Below are 26328 nucleotides of genomic sequence, written 5' to 3' on the forward strand. Positions count from 1 at the left end.
TCCTTTTCTGACCTTCCTGACTTAGGGAGCGGTGCTTCATCAGTTGCGTCACAATACTCAACAGAATCACTTCCCTCAGAGCTTCTGATTCAAGTATTTCTCACCTTTGTGCAAGTAAAACCTTACCCCATCTTTGGCTCATCCCACTGTCGAAGGGAGAACCATGCTTCTCCTCTGGCTTTGCCCCTGATCAAAAGTGTTTCCCATTTCCCTCCACACCAGTCATAACAAGAGCTGTATAATCCCGCCGTTTTACCCACTCTCAGACCTGTGCCCTCCTGAACGGTTTTCTAAACCCTACAACACCCTCTACAGTCCGCATTCCTAGAATACTGCTCGGTTGTCCTTCAATTGTTGCTAGGTTTGGCTTGGGATTCCTCCCTATTGGATTTCTTTGAGACGGCCGCGCTTCTTAGCTTCTCTTCATCTTAAATCAAAGGGCCTTCATGTCCGCGAACATCTCTGCCCAGCCTGCAGAGATCCAGGTACCCTTGAGTTTCTGAGAAGCTAAGCGTTTGTGCAGCGCCCCTGGCGAATGTTCAAAGTCATGGCCCAATGGGTCAGGTGGGCCGAAAATAGGGTGAAATAAGTCCTTTTCGATAGCTTCTCACCGTTTTACACCTTCCCGCGAAAGGAAGAAAAACGAAGCCCTCACCGGTCAAACGGAACTAGGTGGAAAACGGCTGCTACTGGAAAAGAGCCGCAAACCCGGCGCGGAAATATTGCGTCATGGAAAGATCGCGAGAAGCCAGGATCCGGGTCTTTGGAACGGCTGCTTGTGAACCTCGTCGGCCGCCATCCTTTCAGCTTCCAGGAGTCTTGCCTGCGGCAGAGGGTGGTCGCTTGGTTTTAATACGTCTATCCTGTGATTTGCCTCCAGCGGTGAAGACAGAAGTCATCCGTCAGGTCAGTGTTGGTTTCTGGGCGTGTTTCAGGGCCAGGGAGAGCGCCTTAGGGTGTTTGTTGTTGTTGTTGTTCCAGATTGCGTAATGGGGTAGGCGTTGGGGTGACGCGAATGGTCATGCCGGCTGGTACCTTTTGTGTTTGTGGACCAACCTGGGGGTTCATGTTGAGAGTTTTCTCTGGTGCGGGAGCACGGTTACCGTGTTGGATCTGTAACCTAGCTGGATGCCACCAGGCCTTCCTGGCACAGGCCGTCCCTCACATCCTGTGCTTCAGCTCCTCTCTGAAGTACCTAGATAATAGTACTTGATGTACATTTCATGAGTTGTTTTGCAGAGGTTAAAAAAAAAAAAAAAAACTCTCCCTCTCCAACAAAGAAGAAGATATTAATAAACTATTTAGTGAGGTAGGGCACAGAACCCCAGGCCTCCTGGAACCCAAGGACTGATAATGTTAACCCCTGTGAAACCATCCTGCTACCTCACCAAAAGCCAATTAAACAATTGTGCACAAGCTGATCTTGGACCCTGCAAACCCCGTCCCTCCCTCACCTGGCTTTTAAAACTGCTTTGCCAGATCCCGTCTTATTTTAGGGCGTTTTAGGGCAAGAGCTGTCTTGTCTCAATGCAAGGCCTTGAAATAAACCTTTCACTGTTTCAGACAACAGCGTTTCAGTTTGTTTGGCTTTGCGGTGTCTTGAACATGATTAACAGCATGACAAATTGGGAGATCTTTGCTGGAGAGTAACATTTGGGGTGTCTGTTGTTAGGGGATTGGAACTTGTGTCCTCATTAGGGACAGTGTTTGGGGAGCTTATTGCATGTTTAATTTTAGATGTGGAGTTTCCGGTCTTGCATCCATGTTACTGTATATTCCTATTGAAAATACTTGGTTTTCAGGTTCATCCTGAAATCAGGGCTTCCCTGGTGCTCAGCAGTAAAGAATCTGCCTGCCAATGCAGGAGACTGAGGTTTGATTCCTGGGTGCGGAAAATCTCTTGGAGAAGCCAACGGCAACCCACTCCAGTATTTTTGGGCTTCCCTTGTGGGTCAGCTGGTAAACAATCCGCCTGCAATGAGGGAGACCTGGGTTTGATCCCTGGGTTGGGAAGATCCCTTGGAGAAGGGAAAGGCTACCCACTCCAGTATTCTGGAGAATTCTGTAGAATAGTAGAGAATGTATAGTCCATGGGGTTGCAAAGAGTCAGACACAACTGAGCAACTTTCACTTTCCAGTATTCTTGCTTGGGAAATCCCATGGACAGAGGAGCCTGGCAGGCTACACTCCATGGGGTCACAAAGAGTTGGACACGACTGAGCACTAACACACTTTAAATACTCCTCCAGAAAGCAACTCTTGTTAAAATTTAGTATATTTCATTTTTAGCGTTGGGATCAGATGTGTAGGTATTGGTATGATTTTATACATTTTAATCTAACATCCTATCATAACCATTTGAAAGTTTTATTTCTTTTCTTTTAAAAATACTATCACAGTTATGCTCCATCAAGTGGGTATTTTAATTTGGGAAGAAGCGATACAGATGTAGGTACTACACTTTTCAGTTCAGTTCAGTCGCTCAGTCGTGTCCAACTCTGCGACCCATGAATCACAGCACACCAGGCCTCCCTGTCCATCCCCAACTCCCGGAGTTCACTCAAACTCATGTCCATTGAGTCAGTGATGCCATCCAGCCATCTCATCCTCTGTCATCCCCTTCTCCTCCTGCCCCTAATCTCTCCCAGCATGAGAGTCTTTTCCAATGAGTCAACTCTTCGCATGAGGTGGCCAAAGTATTGGAGTTTCAGCTTCAGTATCAGTCCCTCCAATGAACACCCAGGACTGATCTCCTTTAGCATGGACTGGTTGGATCTCCTTACAGTCCAAGGGACTCTCAAGAGTCTTCTCCAACACCACAGTTCAAAAGCATCAATTCTTCGGCGCTCAGCTTTGTTCACAGTCCAACTCTCACATCCATGCGTGACCACTGGAAAAACCATAGCCTTGACTAGATGGACCTTTGTTGGCAAAGTAATATCTCTGCTTTTGAATATGCTATCTAGGTTGGTCATAACTTTCCTTCCAAGGAGTAAGCATCTTTTAATTTCATGGCTGCAATCACCATCTGCAGTGATTTTGGAGCCCAAAAAAATAAAGTCTGACACTGTTTCCACTGTTTCCCCATCTATTTCCCTTGAAGTGTTGGGACCAGATGCCATGATCTTAGTTTTCTGAATGTTGAGCTTTAAGCGAACTTTTTCACTCTCCTCTTTCACTTTCATCAAGAGGCTTTTTAGTTCCTCTTCACTTTATGCCATAAGGGTGGTGTCTTCGGTATATCTGAGGTTACTGAAATTTCTCCCGGCAATCTTGATTCCAGCTTGTGCTTCTTCCAGCCCAACGTTTCTCATGATGTACTCTGCATAGAAGTTAAATAAGCAGGGTGACAATATACAGCCTTGATGTACTCCTTTTCCTGTTTGGAACCAGTCTGTTGTTCCGTGTCCAGTTCTAACTGTTGCTTCCTGACCTGCATATAGGTTTCTCAAGAGGCAGATCAGGTGGTCTGATATTCCCATCTCTTTCAGAATTTTCCACAGTTTATTGTGATCCACACAGTCAGAGGCTTTGGCATAGTCAATAAAGCAGAAATAGATGTTTTTCTGGAACTCTCTTGCTTTTTCCATGATCCAGCGGATGGTGGCAATTTGATCTCTGGTTCCTCTGCCTTTTCTAAAACCAGCTTGAACATCTGGAAGTTCACGGTTCACGTACTGCTGAAGCCTGGCTTGCAGAATTTTGAGCATTACTTTACTAGCGTGTGAGATGAGTGCAATTGTGCGGTAGTTTGAACATTCTTTGGCATTGCCTTTCTTTGGGATTGGAATGAAAACTGACCTTTTCCAGTCCTGTGGCCACTGCTAAGTTTTCCAAATTTGCTGGCATATTGAGTGCAGCACTTTCACAGCATCGTCTTTCAGGATTTGAAAGAGCTCAACTGGAATTCCATCACCTCCACTAGCTTTGTTCCACCTTTGTTCGTAGTGATGCTTTCTAAGGCCCGCTTGACTTCACATTCCAGGATGTCTGCCTCCAGGTGAGTGATCACAATATCATGATTATCTGGGTTATGAAGCTCTTTTTTTGTACAGTTCTTCTGTGTATTTTTGCCACCTTTTCTTAATATCTTCTGCTTCTGTTAGGTCCATACCATTTCTGTCCTTTATTGAGCCCATCTTTGCATGAAATGTTCCCTTGCTGCTGCTGCTGCTGCTGCTGCTGCTAAGTCCCTTCAATCATGTCCAACTCTGTGCGACCCCATAGACGGCAGCCCACCAGGCTCCCCTGTCCCTGGGATTCTCCAGGCAAGAACACTGGAATGGGTTGCCATTTTCTTCTCCAATGCATGAAAGTGAAAAGTGAAGTGAAGTCGCTCAGTCGTGTCCGACTCTTAGCGACCCCATGGATTGCAACCCACCAGGCTCCTCTGCCCATGGGATTTTCCAGGCAAGAGTACTGGAGTAGGGTATCTCTAATTTTCTTGAAGAGATCTCTAGTCTTTCCCGTTCAGTTGTTTTCCTCTATTTCTTTGCATTGATCGCTGAGGAAGGCTTTCTTATCCCTCCTTGCTATTCTTTGGAACTCTACATTCAGATGCTTATATCTTTCTTTTTCTCCTCTGCTTTTCACTTCTCTTCTTTTCACAGCTATTTGTAAGGCCTCCTCAGACAGCCATTTTGCTTTTTTGCATTTCTTTTCCATGGGGATGGTCTTATCCCTGTCTCCTGTACAATGTCATGAACCTCCATCCATAGTTCATGAGGCACTCTGTCTATCAGATCTAGTCTCTTAAATCTATTTCTCACTTCCACTGTATAATCATAAGGGATTTGATTTAGGTCATACCTGAGTGGTCTAGTGGTTTTCCCCGCTTTCTTCAATTTAAGTCTGAATTTGGCAGTAAGGAGTTCCTGATCTGAACCACAGTCAGCTTCCGGTCTTGTTTTTGCCGACTGTATAGAGCTTCTCCATCTTTGGCTGCAAGGAATATAATCAGTCTGATTTCGGTGTTGACCATCTGGTGATGTCCATGTGTAGGAACATGTAAATGGATTTCTTTTAACTCAAGTTTTTTTGTTTCTTTGACCAGCTGTGATATTTTTCTATATGTGTTTTGGACATGTTTTATTACGTTTGTTTGTAAACAGGTTGTACTTTTGTTGTAGCTGTAAATAGTGTCATTTTTTTTCCCATATGACCCAGCTCCCTCAATTTTGTGTCTTCTAATTTTATGTAATGAACAAGAGCAAAAATTAAAAAGATATATTTTGTCACCTCATTCCACTCAGATATTACTAATTGATTCCTTCAGATTGATTCCTTTATATTTTCTAGTTGAGCATCTTTGTCATCTGCAAATAGAGTTGACCAGGTAGCAAGTTTATGGACTGGAGTAAGAAGAACCTGCTTCTCCCTCTGACTTGGGTAGTTCATCTTTGAGTCAGGCTTCATCACTTGTGAAAAAAGCTGTCATGATTCCCACTTCATAGCTGTTAGAAAGATGGAATGAGCAAAAGTTCTTTGAGTACAAAGCAGAGTGCCTGCTAGTCTGAATAAATGGTACATGCACTTTATAGTTATTAATCTTTCTCAAAGGTGTCCCACACACCTTATTGAGATGTAATTGGCATATACATATATAATTCTATAAGTTTAAAGGTGTACAGTTGTGTTTATTTAATACACTTTCATATTGCAAAATAATCACCACCGTTAGTCAACATCTGCATCATGTGACATAATTACCATTTCTTTTTAGTGATGAGAACACTGAAGATCTACTTTTTTTTATTAACTTTCAAGTGTATGTGCTTAGTTGCTCTGTTGTGTCTGACTCTTTTCGATCCCATGGATGTAGCCCTCCAGGCTCTGCTCTCCATGGGGATTCTTCAGGCCAGAATACTGGAATGGGTTGCCATGCCCTCCTCCAGGGGATCGTCACAACCCAGAGATTGAACCCACGTCTAATACGTATTTAACTGTAATCACCATACTGTACATTACAGTCCCCTTAAAAGGCTTTTAAATTTTTTTTTCGTTGATAATTTTTTTCTCTTTTAAGTTTTCTTTATGTTGTGAGATTTTTCAATATTTTATATTCTGGGAATACACCATACCTGTTCATAATGATTTGTTCTTTTAACATGGGACTGAATTCTGTTTGCTTATAGTTTACCTAATATTTTTGCACCTAGAAATAAAAAAATGTTTGGGATTTGCTTCAAAATAATCCAGTGGTGGTGGAGGAGTGAATGGAGGTGTAGATAAAACAAATGAGGTTTGAGTTGATAATTATTGAAGTCACACAGTGGATACGTGGAGTTTGATTACACTCTTCTTTGTTTGTTTGTTTGTCTGTGGCTACACTGGGTCTTCATTGCTGCACACGGGCTTTCTCTAGTGCGGCAAGTGGAATCTACTCTCTGGTTGTGGCACACGGGGCTTCTCACTGAGGTGGCTTCTCTTGACGCAGAGCATGGCCTCTAGGCACACGGGCTCAGTAGTTGTGTGTGCCTGGGCCTAGTTACCCCAAGGCATGTGGAATCTTTCTGGACCATGGATTGAACCTGTATGCCCTGCGTTGGCAGGCATGTTCTTAATCACTGAACCACCAGGGGGGTCGCTGAGTACACTGTTCTCTATGAGGGTTTTTTGTACACGAGGTTTAAATTACTGTTCTTTCTTTTGCTTGAAATTTTTTAAAAAAAAAATTGTGAAAATGTATAAGTGAAACTGATCTGTACTTTTCTTTAAAAGCTTTTTTCAAGTATAACACCCAAAATTAAAGGCTAGAATGTTACAGAAATAAAATAAAAACCAAATTAAAAAGAATAGAATATTACAGGGACTTCCTTGGCAGTCCAGTGGTTAAGACTCTGCCCTTCCACTAGAGAGGCATGGGTTCAATTCCTGGTCATCCCTGGTTAGGGAACTAAGATCACACATGCCAAACAGCATGGCTTAAAAAAAAAAGAATAGAGTATTCCAGCACCCTAGAAGCCTCCACCTCCTAATCTCCCTCCTTTCCAGAGGCAATTACTTTCCTAAAAACATATTAGATTTGCCTGACTATTAACTTTATGTAAGTAGAATCATGCATCCATGTTTTCTTGTGTCTGGCTTCTTATGTTCAATGTTTTGTTGTGAAATTCATCTAAGTTATTGCATGTAGCAATAGAGTATTTCTTTTCATTGCTATTAGTATTCCACTGTATGAAAGTAAAAGAAATTGTTAGTCCCTCAGTTGTGTCTGCCTCTTTGCGACCCCGTGCACTGTAGCCTTCCCCACGTCCTCCCAGGCTTCTCTGTCCATGGAATTCTCCAGGCAAGAGTTCTGGAGTGGGTAGCCATTCTCTTCTCCAGGGAATCGTCCCTACTTGGATTGAACCCTGGTCTCCTGCATTGCAGTCGGATTCTTTACCATTTCTTTTTATTGCTCAGTCATGTCTGATTCTTGCAACCCCATGGACTGTAACCATCAGGCTTCTCTGTCCATGGAATTCTCTTGCCTCTCCAGGCAAGAACCTGGAGTGGGTTGCCATTTCCTACTCCACTATGTTATATATATGTACACACGCTGTTATAGTCTTTTTCCAGTACTGTTTATCGTAAGACACTGAATATATAGTCCCCTGTGCTGTACAGTAGGACCTTGTTGTTTATAAAGCCAACATTTTCGTACTTCATTTTTCCTGAACTGGATCTGTGTGAGATCTTAGCCATGGACAAGACCATGAGCTGATTTGTATTTCCCATCTTCTCTTTCACTTTCACACTCTTCCAACTTTGTCAAAAAAGACATTCGTCTCACCCATTTCATATGTTTCTGTGGGACCCAACCCCATGATAGAAAAGCTTTCAGGGAGTTAAAGAGACTTGAATTATTGGGACATTCTGTTTGAATGAGTACTCGAGGCTACAGAGAGCTGTGGCCGTAGGTTCAGTCATTGAATTTGCTCTTGAATCCACAGATTCTAGTCTACAGGAACATCTTCAGTAATAGGAGGCTCCAGGCTTTGGAGAGCATGGATTCTGGCAGCAGCTTGACCTGAGACCCCTGACCATAACCTCCAGGCAGGCCTGGAAAGAGAGAAGACAGAACACAGCCTGGAGTTACACACTCTTTCTTAAGAAGTGGAGAAGATGAGCAAGGTCCAGGTGAGGTTTGTGTTATTTGTTTTAATCCTTTGTTTCCCAGGGGACTTGTGGAAGCTTCTAAAAAGCAGTCTGGTGAAATGAGAACAGTATGAAGTGAAAAGTGAAAGTGATGGTCACTCAGTTGTGTCAGACTCTTTGTGACTCCCATGGAGTGTAGCCCACCAGGCTCCTCTGTCTGTGGAATTCTCCAGGCCAGAATACTGGAGTGGTTAGCCATTCCCTTTTCTAGAGGATCTTCCCGACCCAGAGACAGAACCCTGGTCTCCTCCATTGTAGGCAGATTCTTTACCTTCTGAGCCACCAAGAAATCCCTGAGAAGAGTATATGTTAAAAAAAATTAGGATCTGCTGGACAGTAAGTTTAGGCTAAAATCTTAAAATAGAGGCAAATTCTTCCCTTATAACTTCTTAACCCCAGTTTCAAAATAATGAAGTCAGAGCCAATTATTCTTGGGTGATCTTTGTATTTTTACTTATACAAATGATACATAGCTCCATTTGCGTGCACAAGGTTTAAGCACACAAAAGTCTTTGCACCAAAAGAGAATATCCTCTTTTGCCTTTTTCTCACCAAAGGCTCACCCCGAAGGGTAACATGTTAATAATTTGGGTCTCCCACCAAATTCATGTTTGGTAAAATATATCTATATTTAGATTAATTTCTATATATCTTAATATATGCATTTCTATGCACACACATGTAAACTTATAGATATGTAACTGAATATGTTATTAAGAGTTTTTCATATGTCTGGGATGAGACTATATACTATATAGACTATATACTATAGACTATACTATCTGGGGGCTTGATTCTTTTCATTTAAGAGAATGCCTTGAAGATCATTGATACCAGTATATTTAAATCCATCTCATTGATTTTAATGTTTGCATAATATTTCATAGCATGGAGGTTTAGGATACCCTGTCTGCCTCTAATAGACTTCTAAATTAATAACAGATTTTTCACTCATATAAACAAAGACATTCTTACTGCACAGTGTCTTTTATTTCTATGCAAATATTATTTTAGTTCTTTTCTAGGCTGGGAAGGACTAATTTGTAGAATTCCACAGGGCTATGGTTTGAATTTGTGCCTCTACAATTCATTGTTGAAATCTTAACCAATCAAAGATGATAGTATTAGGAGGTGGGACCATTTGGAGGTGTGTAGGTCAGTCATGAGGGTGAGGTCTTCACAAATGGGATGAATGTCCTTTTAAGAGAGAATGCACAGGGATCTCTCACCCTTCCCTGTGAAGGTTCCCGCTGTGAACCAGGGAGCGGGCCCTCACTAAAAGGTGGCCATGATGGCCCTTGATCCCAGACTTCCCAGCCCCCACAACTGTGAGAAATAAATTTGTTTTTGTAAGCTACCCAGTCTGTGGTATTTTATTATAGCAACCCAAGTGGACTAAGACACAGTCATGGGCTTTCCCTGGTGGCTCAGTGGTAAAGAACCCACCTGCCAATGCAGGGGACACAGGTTCAATCCCTGGGCCGAGAAGATCCCACATTGCCACAGAGCTAAGCCCGAGCACCACAACTACTGAGCCTGTGCTCTGGAGCCCGGGAGGCACAACTGCTAAAGCCCACTGGCCTAGAGCCTGTGCTCTGCAACAGGAGAACCCGTGACAATGAAAGGCCCACACACCACAGCTAGGGCGTGGCCCCCACAACTAGAGAAAAGCCCATGCAGCAACAAAGACACAGCACAAAAATAAATAAATACAGATTTTTTTTTAAAAAGGCACATGGTCTATCCTATGTGAAATAGCCACAGCCACAGTGCACATAATTTTTTATCACGGGGAAGATAAACAGAACTTGTTCCAGGGACTTCCATGGTGGTCTAGCAGTTAGGATTCTGGGCTTTCACTGCTGTGATCCAGGTTCAGTCCCTAGTCAGGGAACTGAGATCCCATGAACTATGTCATACGGCCAAAAAATAAAATAAAAATGAGATCTTTTCTGATTTATTAAAAAAAAAAAAAAAGAACATGTTCTTATTCTTTTTCCACATGTTCCATCATGATTTGCACTGGAATTTGTTATTACAGGGCTCTGTGTCATTCGAGGATGTGGCTGTGGGCTTCAGCCAGGAGGAGTGGCAGATACTGGGCCCATCTCAGAAGGCCCTGTACTGGGACGTCATGTTGGAGAACTACTGCAACTTAGTGTCAGTAGGTAAGGGCAGCATGTGCTCAGGCCACCCAGGATGGCGTTCTCCTGCTCTCTGTCCATCTCTGGCTCAACCCACGCCTGCTTCACTTACACCCTACTCAAATGACTGACCTCCCTGTCTACAAACTTACCCCGGCCCCAGCTAATGCCCATTCTAGCTTTAGATCAGAACATCTCCACTATGAGAGCTTATCATAGGGGTGGTGATGGGCGTGCCTCTCTGCTGGTTTCCCTGGTAACCAATGAGCCAACCTGACGTCAATTTCCCCTGTAACTGGTAATGCACACCCCACCCCAGCAAAGACTGCCGTCATGTCCTACCTGCCATGTACTGCACACAGTGGGGTATTGCTCCAGGACCTTGCGTCAGACAAGTAAGCTCCTCCCTCCGTTAAACCACTGATGTCTCTGTCGCCGACTCCGGGCTCTTTTTCTTTGGTTTGAAGTTGGGTGAGTCCAGGGCTTGGCTTGGAGGACTGCAAGGTGCAGCCCAGCAGACAGCATTATAGTCAGTTGCCTTTTCTTTCTCATTCAGTGAAATCTGCAGGGTTCCTGGAATGTTGTGTTTTATGGTTGGGACTAAAGCACTGTAGGTCCTAGAATGCATGTTCTCTCTTTCCAAGGTAAAGGTTTTTACTTTATCGAAGTATAAGGGATGTGGTCCTCAAAATCAAACTTTGTACAGTTCTCGTAGATCACCCCGGCTCAAATGCTCAGCACCGGCCATCCCGTGATTTCCCGTTTACAGGATATCAGGCTCCCACACCAAATTCACTCTTTCAGTTGGAACAAGGAGGACCCCCGTGGACGGTCGAGGGAGCAGCCCTGAGTCCAACCTGCTCAGGTGAGTGAGCGCAAACCAAGAAGGTGGAACAAAATGACACGAAAATTCAGTTAGTCAGTGACAGATTGACATTTCTGAAGTATTATCTAGGGAACTTCCCTGACACCAGTTGATGACCCAATAACCTAACACCTTTCCGCATGTTGTTATTAGGGCTGTTCTTCTTTGCCTGCTATTAAAGGATGATGTCTTCTTTTTTACAGTTTTCTGGATCTTACTGTTGTTTGTTTCATCCAAGACCTTGAGGTCTTAAGGTGGTTCCATGCCTCCCAGCATACTCCCTCGTGCCTTCTCCTTCCTTTGTCTGCAGAGGCTCACTTCCTGTCCTCCACCTTACTCACTATGAGGTCTCTCTCACCACCCATACAAATCACTTTGCACTTAGCGCTGCTCCCTGCCTCTGCAGTATCAGCTCCCCTTTTGACAGAGCTATTCTCCCTCCCTGACTACCCACCTCACCTTCATTCATCTGAAAACCACACACACCTTGTCTCCCAGGGGACTTCTGTCTACTGATTGACCCTCTGCTTCCCCAGCTTTCAGGTTAAGGGTTTTGTTGTTAATCTTCTCTTAAAAGTTTGACTCAGTCTCAGGGCCTCAGCTTTCTGTTCTCTGCTGGAGGGCCCCAGGTTGACTCCTGCTAACGTCTGACCTGCACTCTAACTCTGTGTGTGTTGCCAGCCACCAGAGCCGCTGGCCTGTGATGCTCTACTTCCTGTGTGTGGGACCAGACTCCTCTTTTCTCCCAGATCCTGTCTTCACCCTCAGAGTGTGTGTTCACACATATGGAAGATTTAAGCTCTCTGCCAGATATTCCTGGGTTGACAGCTCTCTTTCTATAGTCTAATCTGCCCTCTGATTCTGCATTTTGCCTGCATCCAAAGTAATTGTCCTGCAAAATACTTTTTCCTTCAGTTTCATGAATGAGATCATTTTTCCTCCTGGTGAATTCTTTTCCTCCCCATGCATTTTGTTTAGGTTCTACCATATTGCTCTGCCTTTCAGTTACCTTGAGTCTTTCCTATTTGCTCTATTATTTCTGAAGGTCTCTGTGGTGGTCCAGTAGTTAATACTCCATGCTTCGTCTGCAGGGGTCGCAGGTTCTATCCCTGGTCAGGAAACTAAGGTCCCACATGGCACAGGACATGGCCAAAAAAAATTTTAAAAGGCCTTCTGTATGAATTCCAGGTGCCTTCTTTTGGACTTCCCAGGTGGCTCAGGTGGTAAAGAATCTGCCTGCAATGTAGGAGACGTGGGTTCGAGCCCTGGAGGAGGAAATGGCTACCCACTCCAGTATTCTTGCCTGGAGAATTCCATGGATAGAGGAGGCCTGGCGGGCTACAGTCCACGGAGTCACAAAGAGTTGGACACGACTGAGTGACTAACACTAACTTAACTGCTGCTCCTACTGACTTTTGTTTTATAATACTGTCATTTTTTTCACAAAGCATAGGATACACTTCCACAGTAGACATTTCTCTTAGACTGGAATCTTATAAGACCTAACTCAAACCATGGCATTTCTGTACTCCGTTTCCCCCCCGTAGAATTATCATGGATGTTTTCATTGTTCTTTTTCCTAGAAGAAATGTGGGAGATTGATCCTATGCAATGGCACCCAGAAAACCAAAACAGGATTAAAACTTTGGAAAGATGTCCACAAAGTTATGCAAATATTTTTGATTTATGCAAAAGCCTTGTTCCTTTAACACAAAAACACAGTAAGTTTGGCTCATACTGTAAAAGTTTGAAGTCACAGTTGGGTTTTGTTGTTGAGAATAGAAGATACACAGGAAAGGACTCTGATGGGTTCAGTGGGTATGGGAAATCATCTGTCTGCCTCCAAGATAATAAAACTCTTAGTGGAATCAAATACCATGGTTGTGTGAAACCCAGTAGCACTAAATCACCGCTCAGTGGCCGTTAGAAAACTTGTTCAGGAAGGAAGCCATATGCACGCAGTGAGTGCAGGAAAGCATTCTCCAGGAAGGCACAGCTCATTAGACATCAGAGAACTGAAAGGGGAGAGAAGCCCCACAGATGCAACGCATGTGGGAAAGCATTCATGAAGTTTCAGCTCACTGAACATCAGAGAACTCATACGGGAGAGAAGCCCCATGAACCTAATGAGTGTGGGAAAGCCTTTTCCAGAAGGTTGCAGCTCATGGGTCTCAAGAGCAGTCACACAGGAGAGAAACCCTACAGGATGTGGTGAGTGTGGAAAAGCCTTCAGCCAGAGGTTACCTGCTCAAGAGACATCAGCGCTCTCACACCAGGGAGAAACTGTATGGCTGCAGTATGTGGGGGAAGGCCTTTTCCCAAAAGGCTTACCTCATTGCCCATCAGAGACTCCACACAGGCGAGAAGCCCTATGAGTGCCGCGAATGCGGAAGAACCTTCTTTCTTTTTAAGTCTGACCTGACCAAGCATCAGAGAATTCACAGGGAAGAGAAACTGCGTGAGTGCAGTGACTGCAAAAAGGCCTTCCGAAGCAAGGCAAAGCTCATTCAGCACCAGCGGACTCACACCAGAGAGAGACCGTATGGCTGCAGTGAATGCAGCAAAGCCTTGGCGCACATGTTCTCATCAAACATAAGAAGACTCACTGGGGAGAGAAAGCTGTAGAATCCCCAGAGCTGGAGAAACCCTCCTTCAGGCGTCATAGCTCTTCATGCCTGAGTGAACTCGTACAGGAGCAAAGCCCTGTTAACGCAGTGCTTGCGGAGATAGTGTCTTCGGGAACTCAGTCCTTATTAAAGAGCGAGCTGCTAATGGGCAGAAACAGAGTGATTGTGGCCTAGTCTTTTCTAAGAAGTCAGGCCTCAGTAGATAATCGGGGGTTTACCCAGGGAATAAGCCTCAGAAATGCTGAATGTGGTCACCCCTTCAGTAATAAATTATGTGTTATATGTTACAGATACTACATAGAAAGAAAAATCCTTGGGTACCAGAGATGGGGGAAAGCCTTGAGCCAGAATCTTCCCCACATTCATATGTGTCAATGCTCACTTAGGGCAAAAATGCTGGATTTCCCTGGCGGTCCAGTGGTTAAGACTCCAAGCTTCCAATGCAAGGGGCACAGGTTCAATCCCTGATTGAGGAACTAAAATCTTACAGGCTGTTGTGGGGTGCAGCCAAAAAAAAAATATATAAAGGGTTGATTTCAGGACAGAAATGCCGTGGATGCAGTGGTTGTGTAGAACACTTCCATGAGAAATTAGACTTAGTAAATATCAGTGAGATCATATGGAGCAGAAATGTAGCTCTTGTGGGGAACCTTTTTCCCAGAAGTGATATCCTAGTGGGGTTCAAAGAGTTCCCATGGGACTGAAACCTTAGGAAAGAGTGTGATGGTCTTCAGTGATCAATTATACCTTCTCACTTGTCAGAGAAGCATAGAAAGACAACTCTAGAGGCACTGAAAGTGGAAAAAACACATTTATAAAGTGGAAGAACTCAGAAAAGAGAAATCCCCTGAAAGCCGTAAAAAAAAAAAAGGAAACTGTATCCCCAAATTAAGTCCTGTATCACAGTTTTACCTTGGGAAATGGGGAGAGACTCCTCTAAGTAAAGGAAATCTTAGATGTCAGGAAATGCAGTAGGGAGTGAAAACCTCAGAATATAATGAATGTAAAAGTACAGCTGTATTAGTTTCTTATGGCTGCTGTAACCAATTTTCACAAACTCAGTGTTTCAGAATAACACAGTGTATTAGTCCAGAGATCTGAAATCCAAAATGCATCTCTCTGGGCTTAAAAACAAGGTTGTTGGCAGGGTCACATTTCTTTATGGAGGTTCTAGAGCAGACTCGGTTTCTTTGTTTTCCCAGCTTCTAGAAGCTACCCAGATTCCATAACTTTGGCCCCTTTTCCTTCCTTAAGGCCAGTGATGACTGGTCAGCTCTTCATTTCTCACTTTTCTGCCTCTTCCTTCCACGCTCAAAGACCCTTGTGATTACATTGGGCCCACCCAGAAAATTCAAAATAATCTCCTATCTTAAAATCAGCTAATTAACAACTTTAACTTCATCGCTAACTTGTGTCCCCTTTGCCTTATAATATAGCATATTCACAAGTCCTGGACATAAGGATGTAGACGTCTTGGGAGGCCATTATGCTGCCTACCGAAGGCCACCCTTTGGCACCCAATGATTCGTGTCCATCCCACATGTAAAATGGAGTCACCCTATCCCACCATCTCCAAGTGTCTCAGCCTGTCACAGGACCAACTCAGAGTCCAAAATCTCACCTAAAATGGATCCACTCGGGAGTGCCAAATCTCACCTTCTAAAGCTAGTATTGGTAAGCCTCTGGGTGTAATCTTCCCTGGGGCACCATTTTTCTCTGTGAACCTTAAAACTCTAGAAACAATTTATTTGGCCCTAAAATGACTTAATGCCATCTTCTGCCTTAATTCCCCTTCACCATATAATGTAACAGATTTCCAGATTCTGGGAATTGGGACATGAACATCTTTGGGATTTGCCATGATATTGCCTACCACAAAAGCATTAGATTTCAGAGAGTTTGCACTTCAGTAAATTCCTGCCTACCCCTTAAATAAATTTGGAACAGCATGTTCCCAGTGAAGCAGTTATCTAAAGTAATTATGATCTAAGTACATTAACATTTTTTTTTCTTTAATCAGAGAATCTTGTACTAATTCTTAGATGTGAACACCGTGGAATGCTCTTGAAACATAAGAATCAAATTGTCAGCACTGGAAAAGAACTCTCTCCTAATGGAACATGAGATTTTTGCTGTTGGAAATACTACCAAACATACCTTTGTATCTATTCTGAAATTGAATAGATTAATATATCCACATATAAAATTCCATAGGCAGAGGATCCTGGCGGGCTATAGTCCACAGGGTCGCAAAGAGTAGGACATGACTCAGCAGGCATGGATCAACCAGTAATGTTAATTTCATGAAGTCAGACATCCAATCAGAACCTACGCATGTATGCCAAGAAACAGGAAAATAGGACCCATAAATGTGAAGGAAAGTCTGTGGAAAGAGACCCAGAAAAATAAAAAATGAAAAAATATTTCTTAAAACAATAACAATGTGGAAAACAATAAATCTAAAAAGAGGAAAAAAGTAATGAGAGACCCAGAAATGACATGGGTGATAGAATTAGTAGAAAATGATGTTAAAATAGTTCTTATAAATGTTATATATGGCCAAGCAGGCTGTGCCAAGTGGATTATGGAAATTATAATCTTCTGTGGGATTCTCTCCATGAAGAAAGGGACACATTGCTTCCTGGTGGCTCACAGGGTAAAGATGGACCTGCAGTGTGGGAGACCTGGTTCAATCCTGTGTCGGGAAGATCCCTTGGAAAAGGGAATGGCACCCTCTCTAGTATTCGTGCCTGGTGAATCTCATGGGCAGAGGAGCCTAGTGGTCTCTAGCCCATGGGGTCGCAAGGAGTCGGACACAACTGAACAACTGATACACACATGGCCAATTGCGCAGTATCTCTTTTTAAAATTTTTGTTTATTTTTGGCTGAGCTGGGTCTTTGTTGCTGTGTGTGGGCTTTCTCTAGTTGTACCCAGGCTTCTCATTGCAGTGACTTCTTTTTGCAGAGCATGGGCTCTAGGGCACATGGGATCAGTAGTTGCAGGCCACGAGCTCTAGAGCTCAGGCTCAGTAGTTGTAGCACACAGGCTTAGTTGTTCTGTGACATGTGGGATCCTCCCAGATCAGGGATTGAACCCGTGTCCCCCGCACTGGCAGGCAGATTCTCCGCTACTGACCCACAGGGGAAGCCCTGTATTATACCTCTTGCTTGAACAAAGCTTATCTAACACATACACTTGCTCCATAAGGTACATCACTGCCTTCTTGCACTTGAAGACATTAGACGGTACTTGAACACTGTGCTTGGGACCATTTTAATCAGCAGAATTACCAAGAAAAAGTATAAAAATATGAAAAACATGACACTAAGTAGACCATGAAAAGGGTGCTTGTTTGCAATAGGAGAACTGAAATAAGACGACAACATTTTGTTCAGATTCAGCCGGGATCATACACATTGGGCAACTCAAATTATTTGTTGCTCAAATTATTCTATGCAGATGTCTGCAGATGTTCGTGAAAGTGCTGTGATTATTGATTTGGGGTTAAAAAGAAATTTTAGCAGTCAGGTGAATTCACAGTAAATCCATGAATAATGAGAACTAACTGAACTTTATTTTTAAATTTTTCTGCTGGTTTATGTACATCTAAATGGTCATTTTAATAATATCCCTTCTACATATTTTAGATTTCCTATTTCTCAATACAGTAAACCTTTATATTAAACGTTCATATTAATAATCTTGTGCTGATAATTCCTGCATGTGTAGTCATTTCATATCTGATTCTGTTATTTGTTCTATCTGTTGAAAAGTGTGCAAAAGCTCCTTGAGGGCAGATTTTTGCTGTGTTTATATGTAAGCACTTAGTTCTTCTTCACCTTTTAAATAGTTGTCTGAAATGTTTTATAGAGACATCTTATATCCCTGTTTTAGGGATATTTTACCTGTAAGATATAGTGAACATGCTTTTCAGGAACTTGTGATTTACTAGACTAGTTGATACTTAAGTGTTCAATTGCAAAAATCAGTATAAGGGCATTTTACTTCTTTTCATAGTAACTAATGAAAACTGTTACCCAGAGAGAGAGAGCCGTGGTAACTTATGGTGAAAACAGCCAGAACACGTACCTGTAGGTCTTTTGCCTATTGGTAATGATCATTACCGGCTTCCCAGGTGGTACAGTGGGGGAGAATTCACCTGCCAACACAGGAGGCCCGAGAGACATGGGTTTAATTCCTAGGTTGGGAAGATCCCCTGGAGGAGGAAATGGCAACCCACTCCAGTATTCTTGCCTGGAAAAATTCCATGCACAGAGGAGCCTGGCAGGCTATAGTCCATGGGATCACAAAGAGTCGGATACAATTGAGCACACATACACGCACACTCAGAATGATCACCATACATTGGAAGAAGAATCTGTGATAATTAATAGGGACTAGTGTCGTTTGAGAATATTTCTATGGACTTCACCTGGGAGGGGGACTTCCCTTTTGGCTTAGATGGTAAAGCGTCTGCCTACAATGAGGGAGACCTAGGTTTGATCCCTGGGTCGGGAATATCCCCTGGAGAAGGAAATGGCAACCCACTCCAGTACTCTTGCCTGGAAAATTCCATGGACAGAGGAGCCTGGTAGGCTACAGTCCACGGGGTCGTAAAGAGTTGGACATGACTGAGCAACTTCACTTCTATTTCTTTACCTTGGAGGAGTGGTAGCCACTAGGCTCTGCTTAGAAGAGCCAACAGCAGGATGTGTTACTGGAGAATTCTAGTAACCTATGACACTAGTTAACGATAATTGCCCTGTGTCATTCAGAACGCAGCCAATAGCCTTTCCTTTTTTAGTTGCTCTAACGTCCAAAGAGCCTCAGGATACTGGAGTTGAGTTTATAGACAATCAATTTTCAGTCCTTCTATGCCCATCAGAACTTAATGTGCTTTCATCTTCATTAGCTCTTTAATCTGCCAAGGTGATAGTGTGTCTGTTCCTTTTGTGCTCTTCCTAGACATCCCCCACCAAGTCCAATTGTAAGCATCCAAATCTTTGTCATTTCCCATAAACAGGCTATCAAGCTACCAAACCAGTTGTGATCCTTACCTTCGAGCCCAGAGAAGAGCCATGGAAAGTAGAAGATGAAATGCAGCATCAGTACTTTTCAGGTAAGTAAGTAGCTGAGAAGCTGCAAGATGGGAGACCTTGAAAGTAGTTGGACGTGAAAGGCTGACCCTTCCGAATGTGTTTAGCAAGGCTAAAACTCTGAAGGTTGTTGTTGTTTAGTCACTAAGTTGCGTCTGACTCTTTGCAACCCCATAACTGCAGCATGCTAGTCTTTCCTGTCCTTCACTGTCTCCCAGAGTGAAAATAAACTCATGTCTGTTGAGTCTGTGATGCCCTCCAACCATCTCATCCTCTGTTGCCCCCTTGTCCTGCTCTCAATCTTTCCCAGCATCAGGGTCTTCTCCAGTGAGTCAGTTCTTTGCATCAGGTGGCCAAAGTATTGGAGCTTCAGCTTCTGCATCAGTCCTTCCAGTGAATATTCAGGTTTAATTTCCTTTAGGACGGACTGGTTTGATCTCCCTGGTGTCCAAGGGACTCTGAAGGTCTTTACAAACACCTAAATCATCGATGAGGCTCTCTTGCATGCTGTTTCCAGGAAAATGTGCCTCTTTTTCTCTCTCAGATTGACTCAGTGTTCAGTAATTAGTTTCCTTACAGCATCCAGACTTCCTCCTTCTTCTTCCTCTTTGGCAGCGTCACTTCCTTTCTCCATATTCTCTTTAGCCTCTTGCACGACTGAGTGACTAACACTTACTTACCTGATCAAATAATGCCACAATTCTTCCAGTTAATACAGCAGCACCAGTGCCAGTGGCTTTCTGTGGGCTGTGTGAGAATGTATCAGAGCAAACCAGAAGGTGGGGATACTGACCACAGTGGTGGTCTGTAAATGTGATATTAGAGTTTTGGGAAGGTTCATTGTCTATTGCCTGCAGAATTAATTAGACAAGAAAGAATCAGTAAGATAGGGTAAATACACTTTAAAAGCTGAGGATCCTTTGTTCTAAAGTGCTTCCCCCAGATGTTTGTGCAAGACTTAACTTGGCGTCTTTCCTTTGTAGTCATTGTTTGTGCCTGATGTGAATGGACCTTCTCCATACTCTGGGCATCTCCTAAAGTCTTCAGAGTTGAAAAGCATGAAGCTTCATCTTTGCCTGTTTCTGTCATTTGTTAACCAGTGTAAATTCATTAAATTTCATGGCCTTAACAATACTATTTATTTGCTGATGACCCCCAAATTTCTGTCTACTGACCAAACTTTCCCTTAGCCTCATATAGTCACCTGATACTTCTTTTCTGCACTCAGAGATCTGATACCTCCCTCACATTCACATCACTTTTGTTCCTCTTTTCGCTCATACCACAAGTTTAATCTGTCAGCAAGTTTGGTCTCACTGTCTTCTATATCCCAAGGGCTCCACTCTTTTCTGTTACTGTTGTTTTCACTCACACGTCGAAGTCCAGTATTTTTTGCCAAAATTGTTATAGTTTTCTTGAAAATACTCTTGACTTCTTTAATCTTGCTTCTCTCTGTTCTCCACACAGTAATCAAGTGATTTTTTGCAAAAATTTTGCTGTTTTTATTTATTTATAAAAAGGAAGTAAGGAAAGTCAGTGTTTCTAGCTACTCACCACCTCACCGCCGCCCCCAGCAGTCATGAGCATAAGTTTCAGAAACATCTGGCTTATTAAAGACATAATGTTTTGACAGTTACCTGGATTGAAAAAATGGGGAATGACAGGATAAACCATCATGTAGAACAACCTGCTGAGTGGGAGGGTAGAGCGCAAAATCTAAAGTGTAATCTAAGAACAATGCTATATGACATAGCAGATCATTACCAGTTTTCATAACCACAGTCCACAAGCCTAAAAACAGTGTTAAGTCACAATATTTAAGACCTTGTAATTCACATACACAAAGGATGACATTTTTGAAGTGAAAGCTGAGTCATCTCTCTCCTAGTATTACCTTGAATGGCATCCTGTTACTCTTATTAATAATATAATATCTGAATTCCTTCCAGAGTCCTCCTACACGTGAGCATTTCCTGACTACTGCCTACTTTTTTACTTCTTTATGTGAAAATGAAGTATAATGAAGTTAATTTTTCCAATCAACCCACGATGTAACCAGCATTTAGATTGGAAATACTAGAGTACTGTGCAAGATGCCATTGTGGGAATCTAAAACAATTTAGTCACTCTGCATTCAGGCCATTATGAGTAATCCTCCTATATAACTTAATACGAATGTCTTCTATTATTTTCTGTTTTTTCCTTTTGAAAATATTTATTCCTAAATAGTTTAGACTTCATGTGAAATCCCAAGATTATACACAGATTTCATGTACATTGTTTTTGCAGATTCCCTTAAGTGGTAGCATTTTACCACATTTTCTTTATTGTAATCTGTCTGTCATTTTACACACACACACACACACACACACACACACAAGTACATATTGCTTTCCTGAACTCTTGACCCCTAATAATGACCCTTTATAAATACATAACTGTGTATTTCCTAGAAACAGGTAATTTAAAAAACATAAACAGAATAGTTTTCAAAATCAGAATATTACTACTAATTTAGAGTTTCCTCAAATTTTACTAATTATCTCATTCTTATTTTGATAATAATTAAAAAAAAAAAAAAACCTTTTTCTGGACCTTTACTTGCCATATTGTTCATTCTGCTATGAGTACTCTGGCTTTCATCTAGCTGTCAGGGTTTGCTAATTATAACTCAACTTCTTTAGGCAAGAAACTGTATGGATGCAATCAAAATGCAGTGGATACTTGTCAACCACGCACAACCATGCCTTGGAGAACGCACGCAGGAAATAATTCCCATGGATGCCGTGATTGTAAGAGAACCTTTCCCAGTGAGTTAAAGCTGGTTACTCATCAGGACACTCAAACAGGAGAAAACCCGTATAGATGCAGTCGATGTCAGAAAGCCTTCATTACGAAGTCAGCACTTGCCTATCATCAGAAGACCCGACACAGAGAAGGAAAGTCCCACAGATGCAGCAAATGTGGGAAAGCTTTTCCTTGGAAGTCAAAGCTCAGCTTACATCAGAGGACTCACTCAGGAGAAAGACCCTTCAGATGTGGAGTTTGTGATAAAGCCTTCATGGTGAAAGCACATCTCACTGTACATCAGAGAACTCACACGGGAGAGAAGCCATACAAATGCTCCGATTGTGAGAAAGCCTTCTCAAAAAAGACTCAGCTCCTGATTCATCAGCGAATCCACACAGGAGAGAGACCATATGGATGCAGTGAGTGTCAGCAAGCCTTCATCCAGAAGTCAGATCTCAGCGATCATAAGAAAAGTCATCATGCAGCAGAGAAATCCCACGAATGCAGTGAATGTGGGAAGATTCTGTCCTCTAAGTCAACTCTCATTGTACATCAGAGAACCCATACAGGCGAGAAGCCCTTCAAATGCAGTGCATGTGATAGAGCCTTCACGTCAAAGGCACATCTCGTTATCCATTTGAGAGTTCATACAGGAGAGAGACCGTATGAATGCTCAAACTGTGAGAAGGCCTTCTCCACTAAGGCGTATCTCATGATCCATCAGCGAATTCACACAGGAGAGAGACCTTATGGATGCAGTGAATGTCCGCAGGCTTTCATCCAGAAGTCAGGTCTCACTAACCATCTAAAAAATTGTCATGCCAAAGTGAAACTGTGTGAATGCCCCCAATGTGGGAAGGTTCTGTCATGTAAGTCAACGCTCATTATACATCAGAGAACCCACACAGGTGAAAAACCATTCAAATGCAGTGTGTGTGACAAGGCTTTCACAGCCAAATCCTATCTCACCGTACATCAGAGAATTCATACAGGAGAGAAACCATATGAATGCCCCCATTGTAAGAAGGCGTTTACTACTCTGTCAGCTCTTATCAGTCACCGGAGAACTCATACAGGAGAGAGGCCCTATGGATGCAATGAATGTCAGAAAGCCTTCTTTCGGAAATCAGTGCTTGCTAATCATCAGCGAACTCAGCATAGAGGAAAATCATGTGCACAGTGACTGTGAGAACGTGACAAAGCTCTTTTGATTAACCTTATCTACTCACAGAACTCACACAGAATGGAAATGCCATAAGTGTTCTCATTATACAGACTGTTCTGGAACTCCTTAATAGGAAAGAAACCTTGTACATGGAATGAAAGTTGTACATCTTCCATCTGAAGACATTCACCTTGTTTGATCATACCTTAGGGATCTTGCCAAAAAAAGAAACATTATAAAGTCAGTGAGAATGGGCTTTTCTGGTGGTGCAGTGGTATAAAGAATCTGCCTGCCAACGCAGGAGATGCAGGTTTGATCCCTGGATCGGGAAGATCCCCTGGAGTAGTAAAAGGCAACCCACTCCAGTATTCTGGCCTAGTGAATTCTGTGGGCAGCGGAGCCTGGCAGGCTACAGTCCATGGGGTCACACAGAGTCCGACATGACTGAGCATGCAACGTAGTATAAGAGGCAGTGATTGTCAAAAGACTTTATTTGAAAGTCACAGGCTATGCATTTAAGAGGCAGCCCATGTGGGTGCAGGGAAAGTGGGAACTTTTCTTTTTCAAGTCATGTTGGTTATACATTAGGGTATTCATTCAGGAGAGGGACCCTGCAGTTGCAGTGAATACAAGCAAGCTAAGAAAAGTCACATCTCATTGTACATAAAAATGGAAGTTTCAGGAATGTTTTGATAGTGACAGTATCCCCTGGAAAAGTCAAAACTCTTTGATCATCTTGTACAGGAGAGAGATCCTATGGATGTGGTGAATGTGGTAGTCTTCCCACATCAACATGATGTAAGATCTTCCTTACATCAACAAACTCAGAGAGGAGGAGAGCCTTATTAATGTAGTAAATGTAGTACCTCCTTAATGTAGATGATCTCCTTGGACTGCAAGGAGATCAAACCAGTCAATCCTAAAGGAAATCAACACATAATATCCATCAGAAGGACTTATACTGAAGCTGAAGCTCCAATTATTTGGCCATCTGATTCAAAGAATGACTCATTAGAAAAGACCCTGATGCTGGGACAGATTGAGGGCAGGAGGACAAGGAGGTGACAGTGGATGAAATGGTTGGATGGCATCACCGACTCAATGGACGTGAGTTTGAGCAAGCTCTGGGAGATACTGGAGGACAGGGAAGCCTGGCATGCTGCAGTCCATGGGTCACAAAGAGTCAAACACGACTTAGCAAGTGAGCAATGACCCAGGAATTCCACTTTTGGGTATATACCCAATAAAGTTGAAAACAGGTAATTAAATACTTGCATAAGAATATTCATAGCAGCACACTGGCTCACAAAAACCAGCGGGTGGAAACAACCCTGATGCCTATCAGTGGCTAAATGGATAAACAGAATACATGTATATATGTAATAGAGTATTAATCACTCATACACGTGAACTGTCGATACATAGTATAAAATGAATAAGCCTTAGAAACAGTCAAGTGAACTATCGATACATATTATAAAATGAATAAGCCTTAGAAACAGTACACTGAGTGAAAGAAACCAGACCCAAAATACCATGCATTGGGACTTCCCTGGTGGTCCGCTATTAAGACTGCACTTCCAATGCAGGAAGCGTGGGTTTGGTCCCTGGTTGGGGAACTGAGATCCCACATGCCACCCAACTGGAAAAAAAAAAAAAGATCACATATTATATTTTTATAAAATGTGCAGAATGCATAAATCTGTAGAGACATAAGAGCTTCCTTGGTGGCTCAGTGGTAAAGAATCACTTGCCAATTCAGGAGACCCAGATTCGATCCCTGGGTCCGGAAGATCCCCTGAAATGGCAACCCACTCCAGTATTCTTGCCTGGAAAATCCCATGGACAGATGAGCCTGGTGGCCTGTAGTCCATGGGGTCTCAAAAGAGACACGACTGAGTGACTAAGCAACAACAACACAGAGGCGTGAAGGAAAGTGGTGCTTACCAGGGCCTGGGGGATGGGGAATAGAGACTGAGTGAGTAATGGCCACAGAGTTTTCTTTTAGAATGATGACAATGCTTTGGAATTAGATAGAGGTGGTGATTGCATAACATTCTCAGTGTAGTAAATGCTCACTGAATAGTTTGACATGGTTAACTATATTTTATGAATTTTTACATCAATAAAAAATATTTGAGAAGAATAACATTGCAAGAATCTTGGCACTCAAAATGCAAATAAAAATCATTTGTTGTTGTCCAATAGCTAAGTCATGTCTGACTCTTTGAGACCCTATGGTCACACCAGGCTTCCCTGTCCTTCACTATCTCCCAGAGTTTGCTCAAATTCATGTCCATTGAGTCAGTGATGATACTTACAGAAAAAAAAAAAAAAGAAACCAAAAACCCTGCACAGCAAAACCAGTGTAAATATACAGTCTTTAACTTAATAGATATTAGCTACCAAAACTTTATAGCTAACATCATATTTAATGATGAAATTTTGAAGATATTCTCTAGTTATTCACCAGTGAGGTACACAAATCTGCTGTCTCTCTTCCTGCTAAACACTGCTGGAGGTCTTAACCAACATAGCATGACAATAATAACAACTAATGGGTTTAAAAATTGGAAACAAAATTGTCATTATTTGCAGATTATTTGATTGCCTATGTGGAGAGACGAGAACCCATAGACAACCATGTAGAAAAAGAGAGTCCACTGCATAGCACAGGGAGCTATATTCAATATCCTGTGATAAACCATATTGGGAAAGAGTATAAAAAAGAATGTATGTGTATAACTGAGTTATTTTGCTGTACAGCAGAAATTAACATTGTAAATCAACTATTGGGAGAGAAGTGGGGACAGAAAAGGTAATGTATGAACATTGGTCTAATCATTTTAGTCTAGGGAGCAAGCTAGATATCATCTAAGCTGACATAAAAAAAAATAGAAGACAAGTACATGTCAACAAAAAATTAGTCAATCTAAGGAAAATTTTATTCAAGCCCAACTGAGAATTATAACCCAGTAACAGCCTCTCAGAAAGCTCCAAAACCTGTTCTACCTGTTGGAAGTCAAAACACACATATATATTTTCTGAGACAGACGGCTGTACGTTAAATGGCATACTGTTGACAGTTTACACAACCCAGATCCAAGCATCACTGAGGTCCCTTACAAGGTCGAGAAGGAGTGTTAAGGAGTTGTCTTGATGCTGGGAGGATGTTGCTTTTAGTGGTTGAGTCGGTATTTCTCTTGATGGGGGAGGTTTGGTCGATGCCTAATGTAGGTACACAGGCACAGTCGGGGGTGAGGGAAGGCCACCAGACAGGAAAAATTTTTTATGTTTAAATTTTTCTGGGAATTCCCTGGTGGTCCATCTGTGAGGACTCCATGCTCTCACTGTCAAGGGCTGGAGTTTGATCCCTGCTTGGGGAACTAAAATCCCATAAGGCTCGTGCCACAGCCAAAAAATAATAATATAAAAAAACACATATTTCTTGTCTTACCATAAAGTGTGAATTTTATTTCACATACACATAAACTATAAAA

General features: G+C 42.5%; 1 protein-coding gene and 1 pseudogene across 4 annotated transcripts; both read left to right on the forward strand.

The window, feature by feature from the left end:
- Window positions 1–748: 748 nt before the first annotated feature.
- LOC102281094 (zinc finger protein 84) lies at window positions 749–26025 on the forward strand. 4 transcript variants are annotated; one of them, XM_070387046.1, is made up of 6 exons: window positions 749–906; window positions 7935–8121; window positions 10181–10307; window positions 10990–11148; window positions 18801–18896; window positions 21558–26025. In XM_070387046.1, the coding sequence occupies exons 2-6, from the start codon at window positions 8107–8109 to the stop codon at window positions 22844–22846; spliced, it is 1686 nt and encodes a 561-aa protein (XP_070243147.1). In that variant the 5' UTR covers window positions 749–906; window positions 7935–8106; the 3' UTR covers window positions 22847–26025. The 4 variants fall into 4 exon arrangements, with proteins under 4 accessions (XP_070243147.1, XP_070243148.1, XP_070243149.1 ...); XM_070387047.1 differs by having other exon boundaries at window positions 11053–11148; XM_070387048.1 differs by lacking the exon at window positions 18801–18896.
- LOC138991775 (zinc finger protein 577-like) lies at window positions 11852–18794 on the forward strand (annotated as a pseudogene).
- Window positions 26026–26328: the final 303 nt, after the last annotated feature.

This window comes from Bos mutus, chromosome 18 (genome assembly GCF_027580195.1).
Source record: "Bos mutus isolate GX-2022 chromosome 18, NWIPB_WYAK_1.1, whole genome shotgun sequence".
Taxonomy (NCBI): Eukaryota; Metazoa; Chordata; class Mammalia; order Artiodactyla; family Bovidae; genus Bos; species Bos mutus.

Excerpts from the sequence above, each read along its gene's own strand:
- LOC102281094 (XM_070387046.1), top strand. Across the intron at positions 10,308-10,989 it reads CTGCAACTTAGTGTCAGTAG|TTCTCGTAGATCACCCCGGC; the intron begins GTAAGGGCAGCA and ends AACTTTGTACAG. Across the intron at positions 18,897-21,557 it reads GCAGCATCAGTACTTTTCAG|GCAAGAAACTGTATGGATGC; the intron begins GTAAGTAAGTAG and ends CAACTTCTTTAG.